This window comes from Symphodus melops, assembly GCF_947650265.1.
Source record: "Symphodus melops genome assembly, chromosome: 8".
In the NCBI taxonomy this organism is placed as follows: Eukaryota; Metazoa; Chordata; class Actinopteri; order Labriformes; family Labridae; genus Symphodus; species Symphodus melops.
Window position 1 is genome coordinate 8,029,764 of NC_136698.1, and position 22,171 is coordinate 8,051,934.

The 22,171-nt window shown below is 40.9% G+C and overlaps 1 protein-coding gene across 1 annotated transcript in view; it reads left to right on the forward strand.

Moving 5' to 3' along the window:
* Positions 1-22,171, forward strand: part of dennd1b (DENN/MADD domain containing 1B) — a 100,652-nt gene that overhangs the window by 69,414 nt on the left and 9,067 nt on the right. The window contains exons 13-19 of the mRNA XM_079349791.1: positions 1,363-1,488; positions 5,286-5,387; positions 11,997-12,087; positions 13,185-13,225; positions 14,870-14,905; positions 15,392-15,448; positions 16,653-16,742. Of these exons, the coding sequence (XP_079205917.1) occupies positions 1,363-1,488; positions 5,286-5,387; positions 11,997-12,087; positions 13,185-13,225; positions 14,870-14,905; positions 15,392-15,448; positions 16,653-16,742 (543 nt within the window). The remainder of the gene's footprint in view (positions 1-1,362; positions 1,489-5,285; positions 5,388-11,996; positions 12,088-13,184; positions 13,226-14,869; positions 14,906-15,391; positions 15,449-16,652; positions 16,743-22,171) is intronic.

Genomic DNA, 22,171 nt, shown 5'->3' on the forward strand with positions numbered 1-22,171 from the left:
TAATAAACAGAAAATGGCGCTTTAAAAGAGGTTTCCCTGCCAATTGGACTCCCTGTGTCACTACAGATAACATGAATGAGGGTGAGATGAACAAAAATTAGTTTGCTGAGGAAGACAGATGGTGGTATACTGTTAACATTGGGATGTTTCTTTTTTTAAATGTAAGTATAGCATTAAATAATGATGCTATCGTATCGTACTATATTGTATCGTAAGTTACTCAGTGATACCGACACAACACACAGTGATGAAGAAAGTGTCGTTTTTTCTCTGCCTTGTTGTTTTGCCCAACACCATGACACTAAATCCGTACCTTTACATAGAGAATAAGCACATGATCTCAGCTCAATATGTCGTTACATGGTTTAGATAATTAGAGACAAGATGAAGCTGTTTTGCGTTAATTGAAGTTAAAGTTTAAATGTATAGGTTGTACAGCTCCTGTAGAACCCGATCAAATGTTGCACTTTGCGAGAAGCTGGCACAGCCCACACAGAGAGCAGCAGTCCCTCACTATCTGTGCCTCCTCCTTGCTCTACCACAGCACAGTCAGATGACTGCTGAGCAGGTGAGGAGAGCCTCTTGACAACTTCCTCCCCAGACTCCCGGGGCCGCTGGCCAGGGTGAATCTTTTGTCATCCTAAAACAAGCTCGGCCTGCTGCTCCTCCACTCTCGCCTGGAGTCCTGAAGACAGAGCCAAGAGAGGGGAAAATAATTAAAGACATTTTTTATGTCCAAGAGTCCCTTTCTGAAGGGAGTTGGGGAGAGCCAACAGGGGAGGGGGAGAACAGGAGGACTGAAAGGGAAGAGGAGGAGAGGAAGAAATGGAGGGAGTAGCGAAAAAAGCGAGACATTGATGGGAGGAGAGTTTGGGTGGCAGCACAGAGACAGAAATGGTGAGAGAGGAAGGATGCAAGCGAGTTTCCATTTCCTCTCTGCTGCCCCCCCCACCCCCCTCCGCTCAATTAGCAAAGCAGCAGGTGCTCTCAGCAGCACAACAGATAAGCTAGAAATGAAGCAGAAGCTTTTCCCTTTTTTCCTTTCCTTTTTGGGATGACCTGCAAATGTGATACTTCACACCCAGAATGGGCTAGCTGTTTCCTCCACCAATTTCAGAGGTGATAATTTAACTTTTACCCCCCCCCCACCCACACACCCACACACCCACACACACACACACACACACACACACACACACACACTCTCTCTCTCTCTCTCTCTCTCTCTCTCTCTCTCTCTCTCTCTCTCTCTCTCTCTCTCTCTCTCTCTCTCTCTCTCTCTCTCATCTCTCTCTCTCTCTCCTCTCTCTCTCCCCTTCTCTGTGTGTTTCTTACACTTTCTCTCTTATTGTATTCCACCAGGTGTCTTCTCTGAAGAGCAAGCTGAAGAAGCAGTCAACAGCAACAGGGAGTGGCGTGGCGAGGGCCTTCCTGAGAGCGCAGGCCGCTCTGTTCGGATCCTACCGAGACGCCCTCAGATATAAACCTGTAAGGATGCAGGCCAATCATCGTTATCATTAAGGCATTTTTGAATCATTTAAGAACCATATTTTTATACTTCAACAATTAACTTCCTCGGCCCTGAACAGTAAGCAAACGTATTTAGATCATGCTCCAGCAGTGGTCATGCTCAGCTGGACTGGGGCTGATTTTAAAGAGCAATATATTTGATTTAAAGGGAGGCCATAGATAGTATTTTCATTGACATGCAGAGCTATTCACAGTCTTGTATAAATGATCACAGCTCCTCAGAATGTGTTGCACGGTGTAGTGATCTTAGTTTTGGGCAAGTTGAGTCAGATATCAGTGGCGTCTGTGAAGACTGGGGCGGTTTTGACTGAAGGTAAAAGGTCTGCTTTTAGCTGCGGTGAGAGCTAAGGTGGGCCTGTCTGAGGCACTGAAATGTCAGAGGAGCTGAAAGGAGTCAGGACGTTCCCTTTGAAGATCCCTTTTAGCCACCTTTGGTGTTTTACTCTCCTTTACTAAGCCCCCCTAACATTTCTTTTCTGGATCTTTTCTGCTTATCAAGTCTGAGTCAGAGCACGGCAAACTACAGCATGTCCTGTTTGTCAAATAGCGAAGCCTTTGTTCCTTTGGCTTTGAGATTAATTGGACTTTGTGGACTCCTCGAGTCAAGATGCTACATTATTGATGCTGTCTCTCTTTTCTCTGTATACAGACAGTATACGAACAAACTGCCTCCCCTCTGACACAAGCACTGAGACTCAGTGAACGTGTGTGTTTGTGTATGTGTGAGCACAACATGCAGGGATTTCTCAGTTCCCTCGCACTCGCACTGTGTTTTGTCTTCGACAGGATCTGCGTGAAAGGAGTTTACATGCATGCAATCACACACGAGCATGCACAAGCTGCACATCTGCCTACATGAGGAAAGTGATGATGCTTGCTGTGTTCTGATATTTGTGAAATATCACTCTGCTAATTATGCTTTTTGGAGCTTCGGGAAGGATCTTCCTAGACAGAGCACTGAGCTTCAGAGGCCCATATGCCTCAACAGAAGGAGGGGTGTGGATGCTTGGTGGGAGTCTTGCTGAGTTGCAAATGAAACAATGCTGGAAAATAAAAATGAGATGAAAAGCAATCAGCTGATTTGAACTGCATTTCTCCGGTCATCAATTTGAACTCAAGTCAACGCTCCCCCAGGTGCTTTTCACCACCTCGAAGCAGCACACGTGTCTGTCAAAAAGAACCTGAAATAGCTCACTCATTAGTTTTCACCACCATCGATGAAGCTAAGTCAGGTTGGTAGGTGTTGGTGTGCCGTCGCTGTGTCCTCGGTGCTATTTAAGGGCAGCAGCTGTGTGAACAGTTCATATTCCACCTAGTGTAAAAAGTCTTGGTAGGGGAGGTCGAGGTGCTATCACATGATTAGAAGTAGTAAAGATTATTATTGACACAGAACTTTACACATTTCATAGTCTCTTCCACAGTATGACACGTCCATGTCACTTCTTCACACACAGCGTCAGTTCTCCACAGAAACCTTCAGATACTCATGAGGAAAGATGTTCCTGTCAAAGAATCCCTTTAAACATTAAAGGTTGTGTATATAATAATAAATTCGTGAAAAAAAACTGCATGAATAAAACACTTTTATTTAATCATAAAACAAAAATATACATTACACTTCATAGCATTTCCATTAAGATCCCTCTAAATACTGAAATCAATCCAAAGAGAGCTGTCCACTATTTTCACGATTTTTTTTAAGGTCATGGCTGTTTTTATGATCTCATATATATCAGCTCATATGAGCTCATATATATATATATATATATATATATATATATATATAATTCATATTAATTTCATGAGTTGTTGTTGGGCTTAATTAAAGCCCATTATACAGAAGCACATTCACCTTCCATTCACTCTCAACCCCCCTCGTTCAACCCACTTTATACATGCAAATGTTTTTTTCTGTGTTCTTCCATACCTCATTGAAGTGTACAAAACCCAGATTGATGAACTGCTGAAAAAAACAGAAATAAACAGTTTCTGTGTTATTTTAGGTTCACATACAAACAGATTGACCTACCCAGGCATGAAGTGAGAGGTTAAGATAGAACAGACAGTGTAGGTTTCATCACTGTGTCAGATGAAAAAAATGTTTCTGCATTTGTAACGGATCTTTCAAGCTTACATGGAGGACAACCCAGTGTATGTTTTTCTACAAGTGATATGATCAAGTCAATTCTAGAGCCTTTGCTGGTAAATCCAAACGTGGCACTGATGCATTAACTTCATCGCTCGGTTTACTTGACAGAAATAAGAAGTGTTCACTTATTTTACATTTACAGTGAAATAAACCCTTTAGCTGTTTATTTGACGCAGCAGCGACTTGTATCCCGGAGGCCTCCACCCCGAAGGCTGAAGCCGCCGTTCGTGAGACATATTATTTAACCTCTGAGCTAAACCTGCATCCTTCTTTTGGCATTCGAATTCTTTCAAGTTTATTCTACAGCGAAATGAGATGTGAAAGTTTAACCCTGCAAATTCAGCACCAACCCAGCGAAATGTTCTTTCTCTTCATAAACTTTGTTCAAAACCTCAACTTTATTTCCGACTAACTGCTGAGATTTTTTTTTTTCCAAAGCAGAAACTAGAAGTTGTAATGGTCTTCTTTATGTTGAGCGACCTTTGTGACCCTGTCAAAATATATACATTCTCCTTTTCTCTCCTCATTTAGTCTTGTTGGAATTTTCCGGCAGCAGTCGCAGTTTGCGTGGCGTGCAGGCGTCTGTGAACAACAGGATTTTGTTGGATGCTGATGTAAACACAGGCCCGGACTTAAAGTTTTCATTTTCACTAGCAGCTAGTTATAAGTCTCAGCATGCTGTTCAGTTTTGTTCGCTGCAGAATGGTCCCAGGCTGTCGCAGCCAGATGGGGTCTGGAAAGCTTATTAAACTACAACAAACTAGTTTTAACTGTTTTTCTTTTTTTATCAAGAGATAATGCCTTAAAAAACTTTCAGTGATGTAAGTAGAGCAGTATTCCTGTGATGTAATTTGGGCCACTGGTATCATCCGCCCGCCCATCCTCGACAATGAGGTTAGTCTCCAGTGTTCATAAGTTGTTTTTATGTGTCACACTATGCTCACAGCCTCAAACAGACAAAGCACATTGTTTAACACCAGAAGAATTTAGAGCATCATTGAAATATGTGAGAATTATGTTAATTATGAGAAAACATGGATTGGAAATGACTGTGGGGCTGCGTGTGATTGGCCTGCAGTGCTTCTGTTGTCATCCTCCATGTCTATAGCTCACAGGCCGACAGACATGATGTAAGAAATAGTAATAGTGTGCTCATGTGGAGTACTGGGAAGTTTACTGGGACACTGTCTTCTGGTTTAGGGGAGATTGGCTCTGCCAGGGGAACTGTTCTATGTTTTTTGTTGTTTTCCACTTTTCTTCCTCCTCCTCTTTTATTCCTGTAATGCGTCTCTGTTTAAGTTCAGGCCCACTTAGCTAACTAATGAAGAAATGAGTTGAAATGCTCCTTTGTTAGGAAAGACTGTTTACACTGTATAATGATGATAGGCATAATGTGGGCATCTTACTGCTATGAATCATTTTAAGAAGTGTTTGGAGCCCCGGCCAGGTACCAGAAACATCTGCTGTTGCTCCTGTAGCTTACTCCTGGACTTAGTGCACAAGATGTTTTTTTAAACCTGATTTGTACATAGAAAAAAGAGCCAAAAGAATATATTTTAGTTGTGTGTTATCATTTATTTCAATAACATCTCCTTGAACTCTTCAGGGGGAGCCAATCACTTTCTGTGAGGAGAGCTATGTGAACCACCGCTCGAGCACCATGAGGAACTTCTTGTCCATGGCCGTCAACCTGCAACTTTTCAAACAGGTACAAACTGCTGTCACATAGTACTGTGTGTGTGTGTGTGTGTGTGTGTGTGTGTGTGTGTGTGTGTGTGTGTGTGTGTGTGTGTGTGTGTGTGTGTGTGTGTGTGTGTGTGTGTGTGTGTGTGTGTGTGTGTGTGTGTGTGTGTGTGTGTGTGTGTGTGTGTGTGTGTGTGTGTGTGTGTGTGTGTGTGTGTGTGTGTGTGTGTGTGTGTGTGTGTGTGTGTGTGTGTGTGTGTGTGTGTGTGTGTGTGTGTCACAGCTTCTTAGAACCAGCATTTACTCCTTATTTTGAAAAGTCTTTTACCACAAATAGAACCTCATAAAATGTCTACAATTTGGACATAATATTGAGCTTTATGCATACAAACAGGTTTTTATATCCTCCTGAGAAAATAATTGAACATAAAAATTCTCCTGCTGTCACATATATGAGTTTATTGACAGCTGCTCGTCTCTGTGCTCTAAGCTATAGACACGCATAAATAGAAAAAGATGACTGAGTGCTTATTTGGCAGGTAACTTGGTCCTCTCCCATCAGTGTCAGTTTATTTTTGAGCTGATTTCTTATTTAGAAGGTTGAATGTCTTCATTTTCACAGATGAAAGTTTCCTCTTGTGCTCAGCAGACTGTCAGCTAGGTAAACTTAGCATTTTATACCCTGACAGTTGAGTTGTTCAGAGATTTATAGACTGTTATTGACCCTGAGAAACAGTTGACTGTTTTTATCTCTCAACACTGTTTGCTCACTTCGGCTTAAGTATCCCTTTAATACAATATACAGTATATAAAAAACCTTTATCTTGTGTTTAGCACAGCTTGGAAAGTGTTTAAAAGCATGAAATGTGGTCTGACTTTCCTCAGAAAATGAGATATTTACACCTCCATTAGATACAGTATTGTCAACCGTGTGTGTGTGTGTGTGTGTGTCTGTGTGTGTCTGTGTGAGAGAGAGAGAGGCAGTATGCTTTATTAATGTGTGGTTACATGAGTTTCCCTTAAAACCACTCATGTATACTTTATGTTTTCCCCACTAAATCCCCTCTGAAGAGCCAAGTGCAGAGACACCTTTGGCTCCAAAGAAAATTTCCTCTCACCCCCTTGAATTTTTCTTTGTGCTCTCTGACCCATGATAGCGGTGTGATTTACCCCCGAGAGTTACAGCGCTGCGGCCTCTCAATCAGCCTTTTGTTTCTCTGGACACTCTGCCCCGTCTATAATTTTCCCAGGCAGAGTAAGATAGCGAGCAGCAGTTCAAAGCATCCTCCCGGCCTGGCTCCTCTGCCTCAGCGGTAGCATTGAGAAACCGGTCCTTATCTCCTCCTCCTCCTCCTTCGTCTCCTCCTCCTCCTCCTCCTCTCCTGCTGCACGGGGGATGGGGTTAGCTTATCTCCTCCACTCCTCTTTTGACTTAAGTGAGAGAGGCCAGCGGACTACCCGAGCTCTGCTCCGGCCATGACCCATATCCGCTCCCAAACACACAAACAGCGCTCGACTTTCGTGGCCACACACATTCACACATTAATTTTTATAAACATGAGAACACACTGAGAGTAGGGAGGATGGATGTTTTCCAGAACTTCATCCACTTGTCTTGTTATTGAACACCAACAGTTTTTATATTCAAAGCCTTTTATTTTTCAATGATGCACCAATAATTTTTATAGGTCTTTTTGTGGGACTTGCATCCACTCAGTATTACCATCATTAAGAATCCATAAATAACATCTAGCCACACACTGTACAATGACTAATACAGTCTGAGGACTGGACATTGCCATACACAAAAATAGATTAAAGTCTGTGTAGGACATTCAGCAGGAGACAGTATGAACCCTGTCCCCATGCCATACTTTTTAAACTTTTGTTTGTTAATGACGTAGCTTGTTAGTTTGGTTTTTTTTCCACTGGCTCCAGGTAAGGTAAACAGTTTGCATTTTTAACCCCGATGGACTTCTTGTCAGAGGGGAATCATAGAGCGTCACACAGTAGCTGCCTTTTTCAAGCTTTGGGAGTGTTAACATATGGGTGTTTGTTACCTAATTAATAAACAACCAGTCATTTGTGCTAGACTAGTCCAAAACACGATGGTTACACCATATTTTTTTAGGTGTTTGTATCATTTATTTGGGATTTGACACCTACATGTCATCTATAGAAGGACAACCTTGGGCCAAATTCAAAACACATTGTTGTAATTGGCAGACCACAACAACCCACATTACTCACATTACTCACAGGGCTAAATATACACGCCTAATATTCAGGTGTTACCTGAGTTTATGGTGTCACAATCGCAGCAGGAAATTGCTTTTCTTTTCTGCATGTGATTTTGCTTTCAGTCCCTGAAAATCAGCTTTACTGCTTCTTGGTCGGCCACAAGCTATTCCAGTTTTATGGAGGAAGAAGCTCAAAAGTTCATGCAATTCAGTATAACATTATTAATGTTTGAAGAGCTTAAAAGCCTTTTTGAACAGAAAGACTACTGTGTCCTGGCATGTGATATTTAAGCCATGAATGACTTCTTGTTCCCGTTCTAAAATATGTTATTGTAATAAAGTGCTTACTAGAAAATATCTTGGAAGCATACCTTTTAAAAACTACCAATATTAGTATAAGGGATGTTCCTAGTGACTTATTTCCGGGCCGATTTTAAATAGAGATTTAAATTCAAACCCACGGACTGATATAGCCCATTTAATACTAAGCTCATCACCAAATTCTTAAAAAAAAACTAAAAAGGAAGTTGAAGGCTGTTTAAATGCTGCTTAAATCTGTGGCTCTGAACTGATAAACTATGTCAGGTATTTCCAAGTGTGGCTAATGCTAGCGGTGCAAGCTTTACCAGCCCACAGTCCTTCTTGTAGGTTAAAGTCCACATGAATGGCTTAATATGGTTACTCATTCCTCCTGTAAAGTAGTTATTTTTAAGTTTGCCCGAGCTGCTCCTGCTACATATTATCCGTTCACTTTGCTGGTTTATATCCAGGCAGTAGAGCAGAGAGAACAGGCCATCGACTGGAGCTACAGCCCCGGCTAGTGGTTGGAGGCTGCGTTACAACTTAGATGCAACATTTTACCCAAATTTGGGATTATGAATTTAATTTATTGTTTGGTTGAATTGAATTCGGGTATTGGCAAATGTGCTAATAAGGGCAGCCATCAGATTCTATGATTTATAAATCTCTTAAATCCCATCCTTTAAAAATTATGCAAACACTCCCTGCAATACATAGTTTGCAAAGTGACAGCAAGTGACAGTCTCTTCTGCTCTCAGAGAGGTATTTAGTTAAACAGTTGCTGAAACTCAAGTCCAACACAGGTTTTTAAAACGATATCTTTTCATCTAGTTCTCGTAAACAGTTGTATATGTAAATGGTTCGTCACATAATCTTCACTACTACATAAAGATTAGAACCGTTGAAACTATCTTTATGAATAGGCACGAAGCCAAACGTTAAATGAACCCACACATACAATGTCACAGTTTTACATTCTTGCTCACGTCTCCTCTGTTCCCATGATGCTTTCCTCTCTGCACAGTCCACCTCGGTCTGTCCTGTGCTCAGAACAGAACAGGGGGGAGATATCCTCCAAAAGAATGCGGAGGAAGCCTGTCAACATGAACCTGCTTCCTATCAACCATCCTTAGCTCCTACACACTGTCGTGTATTTGTGTTTTGTATTCACAGAGACTGATTCAATGAAGTCTCTTCCTTTTATTGACAAAACAAAGCCATACACAGTTTTATTGAGTCTGTAGGGGGGACTCGTGCTTTGTTGATTTACTGCCGGGAGCCTTTGCAGACAATGTGCGTCCCGTCAATCAATAATCATCTGTCATTCTCGGAGTGTATGAATGCAGGAGATGAGCCACTTTCTGAAGATGGAAAAGGTGTGTTCTTGCAAATGTAAGATCTATACGTATGGGGTCTCTGTCCACTTGAATCCATATGAAATATAAAACGGGATTATATAAAAACTGACAGGAGTAAGAGAAAACCTTGTAGCCAACTCTGTGGCTGGAAGCGTAAGCTAATGCATCCTGCTTTAAGATGTTGGACTTTGGACTCATCAACTGAGCTGTCTGTTAGATTTTTAAAGTGAAAGGAGACATTTAAAGATGCAGCAGTGTCAATCTTTAACCATTACTGTGACTACAGGGAGACACTGCAGAGGCTTATACAGCAAGCCCAAGTGGACAAAATAGCGATTACTTGTGATTAACAATAATGAATTCCTTAATTTCTGACCTTTATAAGTTGTGATTAACTAGTTAATGCTGACAGCCCTGGTTTATAGGTATTAAGGTTTAAAAGGATCCTGTCCTGTGTTCATATGTTTTATTCATATGCACGGAAGTATATAGAATAGTAATAGAATTTGCCATTCTATATCTCTATATATGGTAGATGATAACAAAATAAAACCAACAATTCCCAGAGGACCCTTTGACTCTTGCGTGATATCCTTTAGTATCTACAGTTGATGAGCTCTAAAGTCTATGACCCTCGTTATCAACACAATACTCTTCATTCTCCTTCTTGCATTTATTTATCTCTAAACGTACCCCTGTGGAGTCTCCGTACAAATCTCTGGCTTCACATTTCCAGATTCAAAATAAATGTTGACCACTGTGAGCGACCTTTGAGGGAGTCAGTGTGCTGGTAGCCAGATGGAAACACTCTTCCTCTCTTCCTCTCTTCTGTCTACAACCACCATATCGACAGGAAACAAGATGACATGAGACATGGAGGAAATGTGGATCTCTGTGTGCCTGAGTCTGTTGTGTGTGCTCTGGCTTGATTTCTTCACGCTTACAGTTTGGTCAGCAAAGAAAAGAAGAAGAAAAAACACAATTGGGCAATATTATTCAAAAGTTAGGGGAAAATGTCTGCCTCAAATTGGATGAATACATTTTCTTTTCTAAAATAGAAGTCTGTATTAAACGCGTTGTTTGTGTCGTCTCTTTTTTCTTGTTCATCTTTCCATCTTTATGCTCTTTAAAAATGAAGTGATTGAACGCACGTTTTGTGTTTGTGTACTTGCAGATTAGCTTCATGTCTGCCACTGCATTTTTTTTTTAGGTTTCTGTTGCATGTGTGTGTGAGTGTCGACCATTGTTGAGTAAAATCTAATTAAGGTCCACAGTGAGGCAGGTAATGTAGCCGGGGTGTTAGGAGGGAGATTGGAGGTGGGGGGGGGGGGATAAGTGGGGGCTTTGGCTAGGTGATGATTTGGGTTGATTATGTGCACTAATTGGGCCAGCTAAGTAGCAGAGCAGCGGTTGGAACCTACAGTCTCACCTCTCATTAAAATGATCTAATGATGAGTTTTCAGCTCTTCTGACCAGAGGAGCGGATGGCCGTGTCGGTCGCTAGTTAGCGGGCGCTCCCTGAGGACACACACCCAAAAAACAACCTACACTGTTGTTATATTTTGGACACACTTGCCAAGGTGGGAGTAGGTTTGCTACAGCTTAGAAACTGTGTGACAATATGTTGCCGTCACATATTTATATTAAAGAGAATTATGCAGCATGTGGTGTTGTTCTTAAAATACAAAAAGGCAGTTTGAAAGGTAGGAGGTGTTGACTGTTAATTAGTGCAATCTTCAGTCAAAATACATTTGAGCATAAATCCAACTACTTCATAACCACATAATTACATGAAAGAACACTATTACTGATTATAAGCTGCCTTTACTTCCTACTTCAACACAGATAAACTCAGAAGACATGAAATCGTTGAATCGTTTAGGATTGAACACAAAATACAAAAAAAGCCCCAAAAGATAGCTTTTACAACAAAATCTTCTCCAATTATTTGACTATTTTTCTGATATAAAATACTGCTGAGCCAGGAAACTGTCAGCAGCTTGGGGGTCAGTGTTGTTGCTTTTGGTTAATAGCAAACAGTGAACCATGAGTGTGACTGAGTGATCTACATCCTCATAAGATTTTCTTCAAGTCTTGATGAGATCCATTTTCTTTCAATAGATCAGTTAAAAACAGTGGGCCTTTTACACTACTGAGTCTGTAAACTGCTCAGAGGAAGCAACATAGCAGCTTTTTCCTTTTCTGTTTTTCCCCTATCATCGCTGATTTTATTTCCAAATGGCTTGTAAAAACTCCCCAAATATTCGTTGTGCTTTTATGTTCACAGAATGCTTCAATTGTTTCATGAGCTAATCACAATTACTGAGGTGTGTCAGTGTCGGTGTATGTGTGTGATTGCTTGTACTAGTGTGACATATTTACGTGGTTTTGTGACCATGCTCATGAAATGTGTAGCTGTCTTGACTATTAGCTCCATGTTTATGAGATGGGTTTAAAGCACTCCATGTTACAAAGGGAGGAAATGAAACTTCCTCATGTCTCAGACAGTGTGCAACATGAAGTCTGCTAGCCTAATCCCTCGCCTGCTCCGCATTACCAAATCCCCATTACCTGCAGCCCACCTAACCAAAGGATGTAGTTTCTGTCAGGTAGGATTAATAACACCCAACTGTGACCAGAGTGTTTGAATGTGTGTATGTGTGTGTCTCTGTTTTAGTGTGTTCACCCCCCCCCCCTCCATTTTTTTAATAAGCATGTTGTAATTTATGGTTGCAGTTCATCGACGGACGGCTGGCCAAATTGAACGCAGGCCGCGGCTTCTCTGACGTGTTTGAAGAGGAGATCACAGAGGGGGGCTTCTGTGGAAGTGAGTAGTGCTGCCCGACCTGTCCATCAATTAGCCACATTATTTGTATTCGCCATATTTCATCCAACAGGCTAAAGTAATGATGCAGGGCAAAAAAAGGAAAAGCAGTGAACAAATCAGTGTGAGACCTTTTAAAGTCGTGAAAATCTGAAAAGAAAAGGGCGGATTAAATTTCTCTTTGAAAACTTTTTTTGATTCTTAAACATATTTCTTGAGTCACTTTCAAACCCTTCAAAATGTCCATGAACACACTGTGACAACAACAGGCCACTAATGCACAAATAAAACTGATTGTACAGTATTTTAGAAATATATAATTATAATTAATAAGTAAGATTGAATGATCCATTAAAGTAGCTCCTGTCCTTTTAGAACAGATAAATGCAGCCTTTTCTGCTGAACTGTTTTTTTTTTTTTTAAATGATTGACATTTATCTTGGTTTGTTATTGTTGTAAAAAAAAGAAAAGTATTTGATACACCTTTGGAAATGGATGTTAATCTGATTGAATTCACCAAAAGATGATCTGATCTGTTAGGGTTAAGCATTATAACACAGGACGACACTTGTGCACTAAACATCAAGAGTTTGACATCTCACTGGAGTGTTGAGACAAATGATGTTGTTTTTGATCAGAGGGCCTCAGGTTTGAATCATGTATTTGTTGACAAGATGAAAACAAAAAAAAATATCATCCAGATGTTGCAGTTTAATATCTGTCAATCTATCAGTTGTCATTATGACCCAAACCCAAACTGTCATCTGTAATCTTGTTCCCTTCAGTTTAGAGCCGGTGCAGATACAACCAGAAAAATCTCTTCTCATGTTGATCGAGTTCATTCAACAAACTCAATATACAACAGTTAATATTTTACTCAGTTATTATGGATTAAGTAGAAAATAAGGAACACAAATAATTCAAAGGAACAGTGAGTTAAACGTGTTTTTGTTCCATCTAAAATCTTTTTCTCTGAAATGAATAAAAGTCCAAGTGTAATATCAGTAGTTATGTTGTCTTTGCTATGTTATGCTATGCTATTGGGTGCAAAATGATTAATTCATATTTCCTGTGTTTTCCTGTTTTATTAATCCCTTCAGGTAACGCAAGGTCCTACCAGCAGTGGATGCACACTGTAAAGGTATTCACAGTCTCTCCTGCGCATCAAACCTAAGTGCTTTTATCTGTGCCTTTTTTATGTTTGACTCATTTTACTCCCGAGTTATATTTAATTGAGAGCGTGATTGACACGACTCACTGTTTGAAGTCCTGCTGTTGCCTTCAGAATGAAGGGGGCCCGCCTGAATGTACAGATCCAGCTCGAGTGCGGTTTGGTGTGTGAAGCGGCGCGTGCAGCAGGACAGTGGAGACAGACAGGGAGGGAGACAGAAGTGATTTGACGTGACAAGACGTCCTCCGACATGACATGTTGATCTGGCAGCAAACACAGGCGTTACTCCGCTGAACCGACCCAAGAACACAGATCTATCCCTCCTTCTTCATCTCCTGTCTCTCTCTCTCTCCCTCTCCTCTCCTTTTCGTTCCCTACATTTCTCTCTTTATCTCTCCCTCCTCTCATCTCTGTCACAGCCCCCCCTCGGACTCCCTCCCTCTCTCTTCTTTCTTGCTGAGTGTCTCTCCCTCCCTCTCTCTCCTCACGCCGTCAGCTAAGGCTGAATTAGTTCTCTAGAGTGCTCTTCAAAGGTTTGTTAAAGTTCACATTTCCTGACTGACAGGGATCTATAAGAGGGGCCTTCACCTCGGCCCCCTCTCCTGCTCTCACTGCGCCGACTTCTGAAACGCTGTCTGCCATTTACTCTGTTTAGCCGTTTAGCCGACGCTTTGTGCTTACACTAAAGACCAAACAGAGGAAAAAGAGTTGAGCTGAAGCAACTCTGAAAAAAGAAAGGAAGAAGTAGACGGGCACACAGAGATATCTGGTGCCATAATGTCAGTCTGCAGAACTCAAAGTACAAATCAATCACAGCACAGCCCTCTCTGTCGCTTTTAGGCTGCTTCTAAATAAAAACTCCTGAATGCTGCGAATCATGCAGTTCATCATGGCTCAGCAAAGTGATGCTCTGCATGGTGTCGTTGTTTTCATACTTACCAGTAAGTTGTGTCACAGTACGTTTTACTGCTGCACCGCTCTGGTTGTGTTTCACATTAAAGATCTCTTCCTGATTGATGACCATGGGGGCTCTTTGAGATAGAATAGAATAAGATACGAGTTCAAAAATCTTTGTTTTATTTTTCATGCAAAGGTTTGTCTTTGACTTGCATGTGCAAATGGACTGTGTGCTATTCAAGATAGCATGAGATCGGAGGTAATACAATTAAGTGAGGCGGCACGTGTAAAACCATTAAACATACTTTAAACACAACCGGCACAGTAGAGCTACATTAAAGGAGGGCACCATGTTATTAGTGATGAATAATGTTGAGTTCAATAGTAACATAAAGAGCCTAGTGCAGCGTGAAGCTGATTATTATGACAATATGAGAAAACAGCTGTACATTACTTAATGAATCTATATTAAAAAAAAACATAATTAAATGAAGTCTTTAACCTTTTTAGTCACACCATCATCTGTTGTTTTTTTCCAGCTTCCTTTGAACCATAAACAATCACTTTATGATTATAGTGAATGAGTCTAAACGTAAACGTGTGTGCCTCCTGTGTGCATGTATGAATATTAATAAATAAGATCGAGGATGAATAAATTCTTTGAATATGTGGAAACTGCCTCCAAATGACTGACTTCTAATTTTCTGTATTTTACAGCGAGGAGGAGCTCTCTTCAACACAGCAGTGACAAAGGTAAGCTCCTCTGCAGAACTCCTCTGTCATATTAGTGCGCCTTAAATGCTTAATTCTTCTCTTAACGTCCTCGACATTTCACTGAAACACACCTCAGATGAAATATGAAGGCTCGAGTATACGACTAATTAAGTAAAAAACACACGTCCGTTTTGGTAATAAATTGGAATGGGTGTGTTGTTGGTGACCAGTCCCTGTTTGATGTGCAGTACCATGTGGTTATGTGCCGTACAATAGGTGGTCAGGGTGCCCTTTCATGTTATCACCTCCTGTTAGTGCGCAAGGCTCTCTCATCCAGCCTTTTGTCTGCGTGTTTTTGCCACGGGGATCAAAGCATTTCTTGATGTTACATGAAACCAGAGCAGAATGTTAATGCAACATGTTTTGATTAGTAATCTGTGAATGTGTGTGTGTGTGTGTGCCTGCGTGTGTGTATGTATGTGTGTGTGTGTGTGTGTATGCGTGCTGTTTTTTTTTCCTTCCTAGGCCAAGAGTCATGCCAAGAGGGGCATCCGGGACATTAAGGGCAGACTTAAAGCGAGGGTGAGCCGCACAGACCTTCACACCTCTCTGACACACATGCACACACACTTTTTGTGCACATAATTCAGTTCTTAGGCACACAGATAGACACATGCCCCCCTCATAGAAACAGACAGGAAGGCTGCTTTTCATGGAGAGTGTGATTCCGACGCCGGGGCCTTTAATGACTGCTGAAGCCTGCTTAGCGCTTTGTTCAGGGCTGTACATTTTTAACCAACGCCCCTCTGGCTATGGCCTGTCATGTCATCCAAGCCCCGGCCTCTCTTTCTCTTTTATTGTGTGCATATTTCATCAGTGAGCCTGTGATTTCCTCAAAGCTAATGTAACGAGGTGTATGTTTCCATAAGCCTGATGGATTTGATAAGGCAAAAGCAGTTTGATCTGTCAGTGGGAAACTGAGGCGAGAGGGCGCTGATGATGAACCAGAGAGGAAGGCAGTGTTTTGCCTGCGTACACGCTCATACACACAGTCATGTTCTAAAGGCAAACAGAGGTGTTGATATCTACTTGGATTTGAAGTTAAACAGATTTCATGTACGTTCACAGATGAATTCAAATACACACAAATTAATTAATTCAGCTTTCTCAGCCTGCACTTCATTTATGTTGCTGCCGGCCACAGATGTCTACTCAAGGACATCAATGCACAAACATATTGAAATTAAACTCATCAGGGGTGGCTACGTTGAGAATAATTTCTGTAACCTCTAAGAGAACAAGGCTGGTAATAAATATCTATTTCTGTTATTGTCAGAATTAATTATGTCATATTTCCTCTTTCACTTCTTTCCGACTTTCATACCAAATCTGTTTCTCAGACATGAGATGTTATTTGTGAATGCTAAAGTCTTAAATATTTAGACACACGCCATATATTCATATGTTTATATAAATGTAAATGTGAATGTAATAATAATTAATAATAATAATTTTATTTATAGAGCGCTTTTAGACAAAGTGCTTTACACAGCTTAAAGCTTGAATGTAATTTTAAAGTCATTTCCTGAGACACTGCACACCATCGTTTCCTGCTGCTGAGTTATTTAATCACCATGAATCAGATGTAGTGTATCAGGTTTGAGAAATGAGGATTTTTCTGTAGAAACCAATTATCATTTCTGAGGAAAAATAGAGAATATCACCACACTGATCCTCTGAATTTAAAAGATATTTCCCAATCGGATTGTCATGGTTTCTCTTTCAGGAGGAAGAAGAAGACGGGGTGATGGTCTGTGCTGGGTCTCCAACCAGCACCAAGAGCCTGTCTCCAAGGAGACTGCAGAAGATGAGACGGGTATGACAGACACACACGCACACACACACACACACACACACACACACACACACACACACACACACACACACACAGATTCACATCAGTAAATTAGTTAACTACATGTACACTGCCCGATCATACCAGAGCTCAGTTTTCACTGGACCGACATGGACTCAGTCTTCCACTTCTCTGCTCTTTCCTCTTCAATTTTATTTCTCATTTCTGTCTCCCTCCCTCTCTCCATCCACACATTTCTCTCCCTTTCTCTCTCTCTCTCCCTTTTTTTTTTTTTATCTCCATCCCACTTCCTCTTTTTCACCCCCACTCTGTCCCCCTCTTCCTCCCCTAACTGTCTCTCTCCTGTAACAGCTCGTGGAAGCACAGTAGTTTGTCAAGGTGCCAAATGTAATGATAAGCATTTTTTGCCTTTCTTTCAACGCACTCACGTTGTACGTTCAGTGTTTTTCTCTGAACAGCACGGACAGTGGAAGCAACTCATCTGCTGGTCAGCATTTCCTCTGAAGATTTTTGCTTGTGCACCATAAGTGGATTGCACGTCTTTTTTTTCTTTGCTGTGTGCAGAGCTGGCATACAATGTGCAACTGCATGCACACTCACAAAATACACATTCATCAGAAATATATCAATAAAGCTACTGTATATTAGAAAATAATAAAACAAAGTTGTGTAGTGTAAATCCAAAGCTGCACATTTATTTCTAAGAGTTTGAGTATAAAGATTGATTACTTTTTTTACACTTTATATCTATTTATATGTGCATGCTGCCTCAGGATAACTACTCATATATGTCCCTACACCTTCAGCTGGATGTGTATCTTATTGCTTAATAAGAGAAAACACAATGGACAGAAACTGTCGGAAAGAAAAACAAAAAAACATGCCTGCGTGTGCACACTGACATTTTGGTCACAGTCATGTGCGAGCGTGATTAGGAGAGGTTGTGCTGTCTCTAATTAGCGTTGTGTTTCCTGTGTGTGATGGGGCTGGAAAGCCGTAGCGCAGTGGAAGGTGTGACGGCCAGGGAGAGGAGAGGAACAGCAATTAGGGCTTTTTCTAAAGGGCTTCTCGGACGCCCTCCCTCCCCCTCCCCCCACCTTTTGTGCACACACACACACACACACAAACATAAAAGATGGGCCAACTCTACGCACACACAGATTAACAGTTAACGTGCAATTGATGTGCACGCTAACATGCAGTGTATTCCGGATATACACGCGCTCACAACCCTGTGCTGGCCGCTGAGGCCTGTTCATCGCCGCAGTAACGGGTCCCTGGAGACTGCTGGAGGAGGGACACAGGGCAGCATGTCCCACAGCTCTGTTTTTGGTTGGTGTTTATATACGGTTCATTATTTTCTTTTTAGCCATACACAATGCTCCTTCCACCCTTCTCTTCCTCTTTTATTACTAAGCCATCAAACTGCATTAGATTGTAGTATTACCCTACATTGACTACTGCTTATGAAGAGTGCAGGCTGGCTATTTTAATTATGTCAATTGAAACAAAGATTGAATGTAGGAGCTATGAAAACCTCAATCATTAATAGTCTATGTGCAATAACCCTATATCAATGAAAGTCTTTCAAACAGAATCAGTGTTTAGTTGTTTTTTGAGAGAAGGTTCTATTTGTTTTGTTTTTGATGTTTACACATGTTAAAGCTCAATTCAAAACTAAACTTTAACTTAACATTGCAGCTTAAATAGGAGGTTATTCTTAAAATTCAGGAGAAAACACTTTGCGAGTCTCTAAAGAAATCCAGACTCTTTTCGGGTCCTCATGTATTCGTTATCTCCTGTATGCAAACTGTTTGAAACCATTGATTTTCCCCTGGCTGTTTAAAGCTCACCATATTTAAATTTCTTATTGTTCCTCCTCTCTCTCCTTTCTGTCTTTTCTTTAGTTTGTTCTACATGAAATAATGATACTCTCCGTGCTCTGCCCACAACTGTCTTGACCAGGTGTTGCATGCATGAGAAATTGCTCTCATTGGGACCAACCTTGTTAAATAAAGGTTAAGTCAAATGAGAAAAAAAAAAAAAGGAAAGTACCTTCATCCTCATACCTGCCTTAATTTCATGCCAACACTTAAAGCAGAACCTTGGCCTCCTCTGAGTCCCACCTATTAATTCTCTAAAACATATATTACGCCTTCTTCTTTGACTCCATACAATGAACAGGGCTCATCAGAGCAGTGAAGGTCTTTCATTTTCAGTCCTAAGTTAATGACAGGTTTAGCTTTATTAGATTGCTATATCAGATATATCACATCAGTGGGGGTGGATTAATTACTAGAAACACCTCTCAGTGGTGGCTCACAATATATTTCTGAAATACCCAATGAGATGAATCAATACCTCGTAAAAACAACTCAAGTAAAACTGGACTTTATTTTGTCTGCATTTACAATTACTCCCCACCAAAACACAACACACACGAGCCAAGTAAAAACAACAAATACATACATTCAGCAATTAAACTGAATGTAAAAGTGCTTTCTTAATTTTCAGCTTATTATAGAGACTGTACCCTTTTTTTTTTTTTTTTTTACTTCAGAGAGAGGACAGTCGAAAATAGGGCGAAGAGATTAGGGAATGCCACAGGTCGGATTCAAACCTAGGCCACCCGCTTAGAGGTCTGTAACCTCTGTACTTGGGACGTACCACTAGGCTACAGGCGCCCCGGCTGTACCCATTTTCATGCACCCACTTTGAGGTTCACCCTTTCAATTTACCTACATTCATATTACTTAATTTACAGATTTAGCGTCACAGACACCAAGTAAACATTTATCTTTTTTGCATCTTTTTCCATCCACAGGTTCAGATCTAAACCATGCTCCTTGTGTCTATTCCATACGGTCATACCTCTGACCAAGTGACAAAGGCTCATTCACTGCCATGTAAATTCAGAAATGTGTTTTCGGCTGACGCTCCGAAAATGTGATCTGATTAAAGACATTCCTTCCTCCTGCATGGAAGAAAAAACATTTTAAACATTCATCTTTTTTTTTTTCTTTTTTTTTTTTTACCTTTTGCAAGCCCCTCTATGTCTGTCCTTGAAATGAATAGAATAATCTGGGAGTAGCTCTTTTAATTAATTTCAGCAAAAATAATCAGAGTTATAAAATTCTTATTGTATTTGATCAGCCAACACACGTACAAAAGTGCTGCTGTCATTTGCGTATGTATTTCAGCTGCTTTTTCGGCGTTGTGGGTGATTTGTCGGGTTTAGTGAGCCTGTTGATTAAGGATGTAGGAGTAATCCTTTCTTTTGACAAACATAAGACAGAGTTAGACCGCTGACTTTTCTTTTTCACAAAACAACAACAACAACCATTGTTCTGGAGAAACGTTTGGTTTTATGTTCAGCCCCACGTCTTTTTTTCAAAGATTCGGTCTAAGATTCTGCATATCTGCTCTGCCTTTGTGAGCACGATCATGCATGTGTGCAGCCGTCAGCCTCAGGTTGGACACAGCAGACTGACAGCTGTTAAGAGAGCAGAGGAGAGAGTAGAGGTTGGTGCAGCGTTATGGACAATGACAGCCAGCAGGCGTGTGGCCCGACTCAGCCCCGGGCTCGGGACTCTTCACCTGGTGAGGCGGGAGAGGTGCCAGCTCTGGAAAAAACAGCACCTAGCTCAGGGTGGAGGGGCAGCAGGGAGCTAATGAAAATATAAACCGGGAACAAAGTCACTACAGTGTGTACATGCTGCAGTAGATGTGAATATGCGGGGACAGATGTGTATGACAGCTCATGTGTTCATGGCTAGTGGTCACATATGTGCACTGTACACATGACTTGTGTTATAACGAGGGAAAATGTACATCTGAGTGGTTATGATTTAAAGATGAAAGACTATCATCTGTCTCTGACTTTAAACATGTTTATACTAATATGTAGTTAAAATGAAACGTGAAGTATAGCTCTTTAAGATGTTATGCTCAGTACATGATTGAAAGTCTTTTAATATGAATAATCTGCTGAGGCAGTGCTTTTCTAAGTCCACTGTATAGCTAATAACAGTAACACATATTTCTAGAGCGTACATTGTATGTGTGTAATGATTCATTACAATGAAACTTTTATGGAATTGGAAGTGAAAAGAGATCAAATGCGCTCCTAATATTCATTTCCATATTATTATTGTTAATATATATTGTTAGAATAATGTGTAGAATGCAGAATAGTGAACACTGGACAGTCAATAGCTGCGTGTGAGTGTGTGTGTTTGTGTGTGTGTGTGTTTACATGGTTATTTGTATGTGTTTGTAGTCTCTGCTCAGTCTCTCCCCCACCTCAGAGACCAGCTTTGCTTCCTGGCTGAAACCAAAGTGCCATCTTCTGGCGCCTCCTCAGTACTGCAGCACGCTCATTCACAGAAAGACACCTGGTGATTTCAGCTGATGACTTCAGTTCAGTCTCACAGAATGAGCATAATGCACATTTTCCTTCTTTTATATGGCTCCTGTTTTAAAGGAAAGAGAAGCGGGCTTTATGCTACAGCCAGTTGGACAGACAAGCAGTGGATCTCTCCTCAAACATATTTTTTTTTTGTCCTGCTTTCGAGTGAGCAGCTCTTAAACAGGCAAACAGAGACTTGGCCGTACTTCTGCAAAGGCTCTGCCTCTCCCCAAGGTTTGTTTGCATTTTACTGGCATCCCTTTAAATACACTGCCAAGTTATGAGATCAGTGGCCACTCAGAAATACCATATGAAATGTATAATGTGAGACTGGCTGTAAAAGTCTGCTCACATTTTGCCCTGGCAGAGCTGTTCCACACAAGCGGTCATGCAGGAAAAGTAGGGAAGAGGACGGGAAAGTTTGTTTTTAAGTGCAGCTACCAAAACCAACGGTGATGACTATTTTTCCCTCATAAACACAGAAATTAAATTATATTTTTTACATCAAATCTGGAGACGTTTTAAGTCCCCTTGTTATAAATGTTATACCTTTGCTTAAGCATGAGGAATAGCAGGTTGAATTCTGCCCTCTTTTGCTCTCAATAGCAACAATGAATGCTTGTAGACTTTACCAAGGAGAGCATTTGTTGTTCTAAATGTTGGGAGCTTTAACTAGCGCTGAACGTGGCTCCTTTAATTCCTCAGCCAGGTACTCAGATACTCAAAACCGAGTTAATTATAAATAGCAAAAATAACTACGATTTATTTTGAGAATTTACTGCACATTAAAAGCTCCCACGTCAAATGTTATCCTTGGTTTAAGGAATACAAAAGATAGGGTTTAGTCTTATTCCAAAATTCTGGGTTGATCTACATATTGTTTTTATGAGTCCTATTCCTCTGCTGCGGCTTCCACTGACTCCTTTGCTCTCTGTGCAGTCTCACTCGTTGTGGCAGAGAGGAAGGGGAAGCGAGAGCCAGACTGACAGAAACGGTGACATCTGTCATTGACAGCAGAGTG